Here is a 12245-nt window from a genome sequence, read left to right as displayed (position 1 = left end):
TCTGTACAGTTGAGAAGTTCTGTAATTAAATTAACAAAGCTTTTAACAACAAATTTCAGTTCATTTGATTTCTTTGTCAGAATGAAATAAGCAGGAACTGCAGTCATCAGAATGATAAAGTTTAGTGATTTATTGTAGCAGCTAAGCTACAAAGAGATTTCGGTTTTAACATTATAGCTGGTTTGGGTTCAGTGGATGAAAACTTCATAAACAAAAAGATCTAAGGAATAAGAGGAATAAGTAAGGAATAATACACGTGGGTTGTTCTCTTAGAGGAAGAGGAGTTACTGTTACCACCCTAAAGTTGATTATTTTCCAAAAACAGCATGTTCTGAATTATGTTTTATCCCTCTTATGTGAACAGTGACTAGGCAAGAATTACAATTTTAAACGTATTCATCTGTTTATAGTTATTTTTAATGTTATACCACAGTTAGTTCTGTCTGCTAATTTCATCGGTTGAGCGGCTTTCCAAGAGTGCTTATATTTAGTATAACCTCACTGGGATGTTTCACTGTGTGTATCACTCCGCTTGTCTGGGTTTGCCACATAAAAAATTCCACTTCTAGCAACAGTGCTGAGGTGTTCACAACATCATGAGCAGACATGGCAAATGGTATTTTTTCATGAATATAACTTCTGACTTCAAATATAAACACTCATCAGATGAAGGAAAAGGAAGAAGGGAGGCCAATTTCTTTAGTTAGCCAAAGCTAGTTAGCCAACTAGCTGATGTGCTATCAGTGAGTGTGACTTCCGTTTACGGAGCAAAAATAAACTAATTATTTGACCATAATAAGAACTGTCTGAAATATCAGCTACTCAATATTAATTTCTTATTTATAAAACTGTTGTATAAAAGCAATATCTCACTCACAATCATGCTGCAATACTGAATATCTGCGTGGCAGTGATAACCTGTGGCATCCCGACAGCCAAATCACAGCCTTGCCAATATTGGCCACAGTAACAGCAGACATGTTTGGCACAGACCAAAGACCACTTTTCAGGAGAACCACCTCATACCAGCTGTGAAGCACGGTGGTGGAAATGTTATGGTTTGGGGTTGTTTCGCTGCCTCATGGACTGGACAGCTTGCATTTATTGATTCAACTATGAATTCTGCATCATATCAAAGAGTGTGTGAAGATAATGTGAGGCCTTACAGTATCTCACAAAAGTGAGTACACCCCTCACATTTTTAAATATTTGATTATATCTTTTCATGTGACAACACTGAAGAAATGACACTTTGCTACAGTGTAATGTAGTGCGTGTACAGCTTGTGTAACAGTGTAAATTTGCTGTCCCCTCAAAGTAACTCAACACACAGCCATTAATGTCTAAACCGCTGGCAACAAAAGTAAGTACACCCCTAATTGAAAATGTTCAGCTTCTGAGGCCAAGGGTGCACTTACTTTTTCCACACAAGAATCACATCTAGTGATATTTCTGTTGAATAAATGATTGAAAAAGCTAATTTTCCTTGTTGGTTTGTTCAAATACAGCAACTTCATTAACAGGCACAGTTTCAAAGATGATCAAATGTTTGATTTTACAAATATGTAAAAAAAAAAAAAAAAAAAAAAAAAAAAAGGATTTATTTCTCACATGACTGTATAATGCTACACATTTGCCTAATGTGCTTAATATCCGTGCGGTTTGGGACGTGAACAGGACCGTGTCCCTTTAAGCAGGCTGTGTGGATGATGCCCGAGCTAACTGATGAGAAGGCGGATTAGCGACACTCTTCCTCTAGCCTGCTTCTCTCCATCCATCCATCCATCGCTGTCGTCAGCTCGGCTCCTGCAGGAACATTAACCCGGCCCATGTAGGCTTGGATCATGGACTTCAACGTTAAAAAACTGGCGTCCGACGCTGGCGTCTTCTTCACGCGCGCCGTTCAGGTGGGCTGCCAAATCGGGCTTTTCCCCTTAAAAATATACCGATATTTGTGTATTGTATTTGTGTTGCTTCTCTACATTGGTGGAACAGCAGGGGATCAGGAGGCAGGTCTACTGGAGCGTGTCGCTCATTTTTCCATTTCATTGAATGTTTGTGTAAGCGCTTTAAAAACAGTCAGAAGGCACGCGCCTGTGGTGCTTTCTCTCTGTTTTACTTCCCCGCTACTGTAAACTGATAAGGACAAGCTAAAGCCGCATCTATTATTGATGGCTGTGTGCCTAAGTGTATGTTGCTCGAGGGTGCTTGGAGAGAACCATGGCTGCGACACACACACACACACACACACACACACAGAGGCCCATAATATCACGCTGTGGAAAAAGCAGAGAAAATCAATAGTCTACATAGTAGCTGTTGATAAGTTGAAAATGTCACAAATAAATACTGCTGTGAATGTACATTTATTATCTGTTTATCTCGCTGCCTGTCTGTTCATCTTATTCTATCTATCTATCTATTTCTCTCACTGTCTCTATTAATCTTGTTATTCTATCCATCTATCTATCTAACTGTTTATCTTGCTGTCTGTCTGTTAATCTTGCTATGCTAGCTATCTATTTCTCTCTCTGTCTCTGTTAATCTTATTCTATCTATCTATCTATCTATCTATCTATCTATCTATCTATCAATCTGCCGAAATATCTATCTGTCTATCACTGTCTGTCTGTCTGCTAATCTTATTCTATCTATCAATCTCTCTATCTATGTTGTTAATGCAGCATCTGGCTTATTTTCTATCTGTAAGATGTCAAATGTAATGTAATATACACACTAATATTCAGTAAATTTGTCTTACTGATAGATTGTGGGAAAAATAACCGCATAACTCAAATAATGAAATGACGACATAGTATCGAAGTAATGAGCTATGTCAAAACAACAACATTACACTTCAGTCTTTCGTTCATTCATCTTCATTAACTGCTTTATCCTGATCAGGATCTGAGCCAGGAACACTGTGTGCAAGGCAGTGACACACCGTGAACGGGACACCAATGCATCGCACGAAATCATGCACACAAACATTCAGATTCACATTCACATCTAGGGGAAGTTTAACTACCTGCATGATTTTAGGTTGTGGAAGGAAACCCATGCAAATGTGGGGAGAACATGTGAACTCCACACGAACAGCTCAGGATAGAACCGAGGATCGCGGAGCTATGAAGAATGGGATGCCAGTCCATCACAGGGCATTCACACACTCATTAACATTTACAGTAGGGGAAGGTTACTGTCACCAATCCGCCTGCTAGAATGTTTTTGGGAGATGGGAGAAAAGCAGAGATCCTGGAAGAAACCCACATGGATACAGGGAGAACATATAAAGAGAGCCTGAGCTAATTTTTTTTGCATTTCTGTGTCTCTTTTATTTTCCTTTGCTGATTTTATTTCATGGTGAGGAGCAGCTCGTGAACATAGATCTTGTTGGGACAGAACAACATTAATAATGAAATGGCCTCGAACAAAATTACGATACTATCACACTTGACTAATGCAATAGGCTACTATCTAGTGATTTATTTATTTATTATTTTTTAAGAGTAACCCTGAACTGGGCAGCTTTATGTCAACAACGTACAGTCTAGCAGCTTGTTTTATGCAGTTTTCAATGTACCTTTGTTCAACTGTGTTCGATTCAGCAGGTGTGTTCCTGTTGCTAATGGCGTGCACAGAAAAGAGCTAATAATATATTACTCAGGGTTGCCTGGTTTCAACAATTTCCTGCAACCCAGTTTTTAACTATGTGTCTGCTGCATCTCCCCAGAACAAGTGCTAGAGTGACTTCTGCCACATTTTGCCTCTATTAATGCTTGCTGCAGTTCATAGAGTGCAATAATAACTCTAATGCACTCAGTGGATTGCAATTAAGAATTTCACTGCAAGAATTGTACACTGTGTAACGCTCTGTATGTGACAAAGAATTTGAGGTGGCTTGTGCAATATCTAGAAAGATAAGCACATCAAGGGAACATAATTTTGTATATGTCAAATTGTGACATATTTATTCTTTAAAATCGTAGGTCACATAAAAGAGGTCATTAGTATTTCAACAGAATTGAAAATGTATGGAGTTGTACATGAGGATTTATTTTGAATGGCTGGTTATATGGTCACCTTATCGACAAGCTGTCACTGGTGATGTCACCTGTCAATCTTGGTGGGTGGGTTCAACTATTATAAAATGAGTAAGACCAAGCCCTGGTCAGTCTTAGCACTGTTTGGATGCTTAACATATCACAAAAGTACCGATTATCAAGCCTTTGTGATAAATGATGTAATGTAAAATTTATGGGGACCACTATAAATGGTATCCTAAAGTATAGTGCTATGAAAAAGTATTTGTCCCCATCCTGATTTCTTCTGTTTTTGTGTATATCTCATTCTAAATTGTTTCAAAAATTAAAACCAAATCTAAGATAAAACAAAGGCAACTTGAGTAAAGACAAAATACAGTTTTTAAAAGATAGTGTTATTTATTGAAGCAAAAAATTTATAAAATACCAACTGGGCGTTTTGGAAAATGTATTTGCCTCCATAGTTACTAATTCCCCAAATCTATGAAACTGCATTCATAATGGAGTTCAGCTGGGCTAGATGCAATCAGGCCTGATTACTGCAAACCCTGTTCAATCAAATCAACACTTAAATAGAACTTTTTCAACAGTGTGAAGCTGGTTAAAAGGTCTTACCCAGTAACACACTATGCCAAAGTTGAAAGAAATTCCTGAAATGATGACGAAGAAGGTGATTGAAATAAATCAGTCTGGGAAGACCTACAAAGATTTTTCAAAAGCTCTGGGACTCCAGTGCATCACAGCGAGCACCATTATCTCCAAATGGAAAAACTCTGCACAGTAGTGAACCTTCCCAGAAGTGGCCGACCTTCCAAGAGCACAGCAATGACTCCTCCAGGAAGTCACAAAAGAGCCAAGGACATCAAAGGATCTGCCTCTGTTGCATCAATAAAGATCACTGTTCATGACTCCACTATCAGAAAGTCACTGCGCAATAATGGAAGAGTGGCGAGGTGAAAACCACTGCTAACCCAGAAGAGCATTAAGGCTCCTCTGAATTTTGTCGAAACATACCTTGATGACCCGTAAACCTTTTGGGAGAATGTTCTGTGGATTGAGGAGTTGAAAATGGAACTGTTTGGAAGACAGGGTTCTGTTACATCTGGCGTAAACCAAACACAGAATTCCACAAAAAGAACATCATACCTACGGTCAAGCATGGTGGTGGAAGTGTGATGGTGTGGGGATGCTTTGCAGCTTCAGGGCCTGGGCAACTTGCAGTAATTGAGGGAAACATGTATTCTGCTTTCTACCAGAAAATCCTAAAGGAGAATATCCGGTCTTCAGTCCGTAAGTTGAAATTCAAGAACAAATGGATTGTGCACTAAGACAATGATCCAAAGAATAGGAGTAAAGCCTAGTCCTAGAAGTAAGTGAAAGACTGATCTCTAGTTAGCGGAAGCATTTGGTTGCAGTTATTGCTGCTAAAGGTGGTACAACCAGATTTTAAGTTTAATGGGTAAATTAGTTTTTCACATGGGTGATGGGTGTTGAAAAAAAACTTTTTTTTTTGTTTCAATAAAAAAAATTAAAACTGTGCAGTGTGCTTACTCAGGTTGCCTTTGTTTTATGTTGTATTTCGTTTGAAGATCTAAAACTATTTAGTATGAGATACACAAAAACAGAAGCAATCAGTATGGTGACAAATACTTTCACAGCATTGTAACTGGCTAAATCACCTATGCCAAGGACTGGTATCACTTCCACAGATGTAAGAACTACTGTTCAAGGTAATAACTTGCACCAATATACAGTACCATTAGCTTGCTATAACATACACTATGTGGCCAAAACACCTGACCATCACACCTAGATTTAGTCCCCCGTTTGCTGTTCTAATAACCTCCACTCTTCTGGGAAGGTTTTCCATTAGATTTTGGAGCGTTGTTGTAGGGATTTATGTTCATCCAGCCACAAGAGCATTAGTGAGGTCAGGGCTCTGTGCAGGCCACCCGAGTTCTTCCAAAACAAACTTGGCAAACCATGTTTTCATGGAGCTCACTTTGTGCACAGGGGCATGGTCATGCTGGTACAGGTTTGGGCCTCAGTTCCAGTAAAGGGGGAAAAAGGGAAGACGTCCTATACGATTGTGTGCTTCCAAGTTTGTGGCAACAGTTTGGGGAAGACCTATTTATGGGTGTGATGGTCAGGTGACTACAAATATTTAGTGTATAAAGGTACATGTCTCTGTATACAATACTGCCATTATTTCAATACAGCATAAAATCTTTAGATGCACTTATGGTCTATATCTTCCATTCAGTGATGTGAATATGAGAGACAGCTGTGACTGGGTAAATGCTGAGATCGATCACTTCGCTTTTCTATGGGAATCCTAGATGCTTCACGTTTATGACCTAATTTACATAAAATCTGTATTTTTTGAGATACAGGTAAGATGACATCCCCATAAGCCATAATTTTTCAGATGATGTTTTAAAACATTGGCAAAATGTACATTTTATTAAATGCCCCACAGACAATTTTTTTTAAATTTAATATGAAATTTATAATTGACACACACATACAAAATTCATATACTTTTGTTCGCTTATAAACTATATGCTCCGCTCCTCTGACTAGCATAATGGTAACAGGCTTTAAATTCATATACTTTTGTTAGCTTATAAGCTCTATATGCTCCGCTCCTACGACTAGCATAATGGTAACAAGCTTTAAATTCAACTGTACAAATATTTAGATTCATTAGACTTTTGTACTGAAGAGCTAAAGCTATCTAACATTACATGTGTTTGCTTTTAGAACAGGTTTTTGTATGCTTGAAGCACTGATGGGCGAGTTCAGAATTGTACTCCCCTTATGATAATATTTAAGTAGCTATGTACAACCCCAATTCCAGAAAAGTTGGGATGCTGTGTCAAATGCAATGATTTGAAAATCTCATAAACCCATATGTTATTTACAATAGAACATAGAAAACATATAAAATGTTTAAACTGAGGAAAGGTATAATTTTAAGGAAAAAATAAGGTCATTTTGATTGCCACAACACATTTAAAAAAAGCTGGGACAGAGGCAATAAAAAGCAGAAAATTTACTGTTACTAAAAAGAAACAGCAGGAGGATGTGTATGCTGAGTTTTGAAAGAGGCCTGTCTGTGCGTGTGAGAGTGCATGTGAAAGTATAAAGGAGAGACCTATACTAACGGCATCCCTGAGAATTGTTTGAACTCCAGTGTCCTGGTGTTTTCCAGAACTCCAGTATCCAGTAGTGTTTTCTGTTGTATCAGCAGAAGTCTTTCCTGTCTGTGAGTGGCATATTTCACAGCTGGGTATTCCTGAATGTGAGGGAGGAAATCCATGTTGTACACTGTTTTAGTTGTCAGGCTGTGGTAATCTGTAACACTCCGAGGGGAGTGGATGAGCATACTGACAGTCACAGTGAAGCACTCCGATGCAGTAGACACATGCTTTCATGCATCAAATCTCTAGGATAAGAACCATCTGAATAATCTCAATAATCATATGCCTCCTCAAGAATGGTAGTTTAATTCAGTTCAATTCAGTTTTATTTGTATAGTGCTTTAACAATGGACATTGTCTCAAAGCAGCGTTACAGAAATATATATATTTCAGGATATAGATTTTAAATATATGAATTTATCCCTAATGAGCAAGCCAGCAAGGAAAAACTCCCTGAGATGATATGAGGAAGAAGCCTTGAGAGGAACCAGACTCAAAAGGGAACCCATTCTCATCTGGGTGACCCCAGCAATTATGAATAAATCCCTTCTACATGGTCAAATAGTGCAGATGTGTAACCAGGAAACTCATTTCAGTTTCACCTGATGTCTGTTTTGTTGAAGTAATCCACTGTTCACTGATGGAGACTTGAGTGCAAAACTGTTTGTGGTAATTGCAGACCTAAGAAATCATAGCATAACTGTTTACATGAATATATGTACAAAATCATCTTTATGGTTTTTAGTGACACCACCCTCAGTAACCTCGATGATCTTTAGGTTGCGCCATGTGGGGCCATCCGCCATGTGGGGCCATCCGCCATGTGGGGCCATCCGCCATGTGGGGCCATCCGCCATGTGGGGCCATCCGCCATGTGGGGCCATCCGCCATGTGGGGCCATCCGCCATGTGGGGCCTGCATGTGACTTCCAATTGATGAGAACTATAACCAGAATTAAGGCATCAGGATGGATCGGGCAGGTCCAGAGATCAGAATTCAGCTTTTGAATCTTTAAGAAGTATAGCAGTTCCTAAGCATGACTCTCAGTCTGATAGGACAGATCAAAGTCAAGTTTTTCAGATGCCTTATTAGCCAGTTGGACTTGGAGGTGATTGGCAGATACAGTGGTCGCTTCCTGCAAGTCATCAGTTTCCACCAGTTGAAGATGCTGGCTGAAGAATTATGCTGCATCAAAATATGAACCGAAACCTATACCATTGATTGAATCTATTTGATAGTATTTTTATTTGACATTTAAATAACAAAGTACCTGCTATCCTAAACAACCTAAGTGAAACAGATTTAATTTAACTAACCAACAACTGATACTTAATGTGTTGTGTGTCAGCCTGGCAGTATACCTGTTTGTGTTTCTGATTAAACATCAATTAATTTAATTACAATCACGCAAATGCTTTTATTTAGCTAATAATAGATAAAAAATAATGGGAGTAAGTATTATTGCCATGTTTTAAAAACATTAAATCAGTTTTGTCGTTATCCAACTGAAGAGACTTTTCAGTGATGAAGTATTTTTTTGTTATTTATTTAATTAAGCATTGACGCCTCCTCCTACTACTCATAATGTTTTTCTGGGGGTTTTTCAGCCCCATGTGTCCTGATATTTTACAAAATTTTATTAGATTTTTCTGTGTGTCGGCCAAGAATTTTAACTTAAGAGCATTGCTAGTAATAAATCTGTTCTTGTGTGGTTTGAAGTTACGCTGAAGTTGTTTGAAATAATTTCTAATCGTGCCAGGTTCCCCCTATAAAACAATTGTGTGTAGCAGGTTTATAGAATAGACTGACATTCAGAAAATTCACAACCAACAATTTTTGTTAAGTTAGTAAATTAATACATTTCTTTCAATGTCTTATTTATTGTCCTGAGCTTTGCGTCTGTATTTCTCTGCGTTTACTCTGGCGTTGTTATCAGTTTCCCCTCTAATGATACTATCAGTGCAGTATTTTCTCTACATATTTGCTCGTTCTCTCTTTGATTTCCCAAATGTAAAGAATCTTTTATGGAGTCATGTTGTACAGAAATGTGACATTTTAAGCAGAATTATATTGTAATCATTCATTTTATTTCATTTACTTATTTTTAAATGACTTTTTATTATTACTGGCCTTCTGTTTTATTTATGTCTGATAAATCCCTGTATTCTCCATGAACTTGTTTATCGCCACTGAAGCTGGTATGGCGATAAACCCAAATGCAAACAAACAAACTCTTTGATTTCCCTCTCATGTTTCTTAAGTGTTCTCTGTAAGCTTCGCCTGCGGTGAGTCAAGTGGTGAATACAGTGATTATATCTGTCTTGAAGAGTGTATTTGCCAGTTTGGAACCAATGTTCTGTGGAATGACTCATGCTTTTTTTCTTTTCTTTTTTTTTTTTTTTTTACCTCTGTAATAGAAGTTTCTTTACATGAGGGCAAATAGGCTAATTCTTTTTAAGGACTCACTAATATAGCGGTAAAGTGTAGGCTGCCAAGATTAAAACAGCCCATACACTATAATGTGTATGATCATAGAAGCCGCTATGATCTTACGAGGTAGAAATGGAACCTGTTTGAGCTTCAAAATATTGTCAGACTAAAATATGCACTAATGACCATCAAAATAACCATCTCAGGCATTATACTATAGTATAATTAGCCGTGATAAAAATCTAAGCAACTACTAGCGTATGAAAGTTTCATATTAGCATGTCTCTAGTCATAACATTGCATCATCATAACCTTGCATTAAATACAGCTTGCCAATTGGCTTAATTTCACGGTTCCTTTTTTTCTCCTCTCAGTTCACGGAGGAGAAGCTGGGTCAGGCGGAGAAAACTGAATTGGACGCTCATCTGGAAAACCTGATTGCTAGAGGAGACTGCACCAAGAACTGGACAGAGAAAATCTTCAGGCAGACTGAGGTGCTGCTGCAGCCAAACCCTAGTAAGAATACCATCTTATTAATAACTCTTTGTTGTTGTTTTTTTGTCTTAACCTCAAGTCAGGGGGAAAAAAACGAAGTCTCTGAGGGAACAACTGTTTGTAGCTGAAACTAACTTGTTTTGCAGACTTTCCACAGCATTAAACATAAATATTCATGAATAAAAATTATAACCGGTTGCTCTTTTATTAATAAAAACTTTTAATCATGACAAATTGTAGTGTTATATGAGGAATAAAGCAGTTTGGGACGTGTTGTTATAGAAAAATAATCAGCTTTGGCATGGTAATGGCCCTCTGCTATTTGCTTAGTTATAAAACAGGACCCATCATATTTTATTCCATACGTAAATCTGGTCTTGTTCAGGATGTCAGTCCCTACAAAATACTCAACAATATGTTGACTAATTATCTAGAAGTACTTATATAATTCATGTTGGGAAAATGCTGGGATCACGCTCTCACACATTTCGAGATTCTGTAGAAAGTAATGTTTTCGCATCTTATTGCTGAAAGTTATTTATCAACTATTACTTTTCATTTTTACTTTCATTTTTTTAGCTAGATTGTTAGTAGTGACTTGCTAGGTAACTCTTGGCTTAATACCTCACAACTGTTCTTATCCAAGCAAAGCAATGGATTTCCCACAAGTCACTGTGCCATGACCTCACATTCCCAAGCTCACAAAAACAGAAAACAACACCGAGGCCTTGTAAAGTTGATGTGATGTGATCAAGTCTGCTTAATAAGGTTTAGGTTCTGTGCTGGCACCTTAAACATTGTGATCCCAGAAATGTTTGAACTTGAACCTCTGAACTCAGCTTCCTTATAAGAATTACATTTAGAGGCTGTTGCAGCCCAGCAGTTCTGCAGAGAGACTCTGTTTAGACAGACCTATAAACTTTAATTGCTCAGCATAATGCTTGGCTTCAATGCTGCCAGTGCAGGATGTATTACTTGAATAAGTCATCAGTGTCTGCTAAAGGAATAAATAAAAATGAAATGCATTAGTCTCAGAGGCCCTCTGCACAAGTTTTTCCTGCTCCACACGCATTCTGATCCAGCTTGTGAACTGATACACCTGGATTAGCCCTTCATATGTTCGATCAGGAAGAACATGAAATTATGCAGGACAGCGGTCCTTCTGGACTGGAGTTGAAAAACCTTGCGTTTAGATGATCTCTATGAGCAATGTGATGTCTCTGTGACTGATACTGATGTTGAGTCTCGTCTTGTAATGTTTAATGTTACGTGTTGAGGTTTTATTTTTATTTATTTATTTATTTTTTTTAAATTACTGTTTTAGTCATATTTGAGTACCTGACCACTTCTGGAGCATGGAATAGAGAAGGTCGCTCCATATTACAGTACACTACTGTGATGTGATCACTGGCCCAATACTGCAGTGTAATGTGATAAAGCTGAGAGAATACATAGGAGAGAATACCTACAAGCATAAAAATTAGGCAGCATGAAGCATTCTGTATCAAGAGGAGACTCTACAGCATCTTCCTAAAATAAATATGCAATAAGTGACCTGATAAAACATCTTAAGCATGGCAGGATAAAGCAGAAATGAACGATGAGGCAAACACTAACTAGGCAAGAAAATATAGCCACAGTCTTAGGGCTGTCCATAGATATAACAGAAGCTCTTACCAAGTATACTGTTCTTGACAATAAGCCACTATCGGTCATTGACAATGAGAAATTCTGACGGAATAAAAACAATGAAACATACTTTACTGCCTGCTGCACACAAACACTTTTCCAAACTAAAACCCATGCTCCATTCCAACCCTACTGATGTAGCTAGCTAATGCACTTAAAATACATTTAAAATCAACTAGCTAATTTTATTTTAAAAAATGATTGTAGATGATCAGTTTCAACATAGTGAGCGTTCCTTTGCCTCCCAAAAGATTCGAACACATTCTGCATGAGCACAAGTCTTGTAGTGTGTTTATTTCTAGCTGTTGTTTGTGAACTATGGTAGCAAAAGAACCTAGTTTTGTAAAAAAAACAATACATTGAGTGGCGGGAATTGTAATTGACT

At 37.9% G+C, this 12245-nt stretch overlaps 1 protein-coding gene across 6 annotated transcripts in view; it reads left to right on the top strand.

Moving 5' to 3' along the window:
• Nucleotides 1–1654: 1654 nt before the first annotated feature.
• Nucleotides 1655–12245, top strand: part of sh3glb2b (SH3-domain GRB2-like endophilin B2b) — a 42060-nt gene continuing 31469 nt past the window's right edge. For 3 of the 6 annotated variants that reach the window (XM_053677141.1, XM_053677140.1, XM_053677139.1), the window contains exons 1-2: nt 1656–1907; nt 10051–10192. In XM_053677141.1, the coding sequence (XP_053533116.1) occupies nt 1845–1907; nt 10051–10192 (205 nt within the window). In that variant the 5' untranslated portion in view covers nt 1656–1844. Of the gene's footprint in view, nt 1908–10050; nt 10193–12245 lie in introns of all 6 variants that reach the window. The other 3 variants (XM_017460677.3, XM_017460676.3, XM_017460671.3) reach the window with 2 other exon arrangements.

The sequence above is a fragment of the Ictalurus punctatus genome, chromosome 28 (genome assembly GCF_001660625.3).
Source record: "Ictalurus punctatus breed USDA103 chromosome 28, Coco_2.0, whole genome shotgun sequence".
Taxonomy (NCBI): Eukaryota; Metazoa; Chordata; class Actinopteri; order Siluriformes; family Ictaluridae; genus Ictalurus; species Ictalurus punctatus.
The sequence above is the reverse complement of the archived record's forward strand: the minus strand, read 5'-3'. Positions and strand labels throughout refer to the sequence as shown.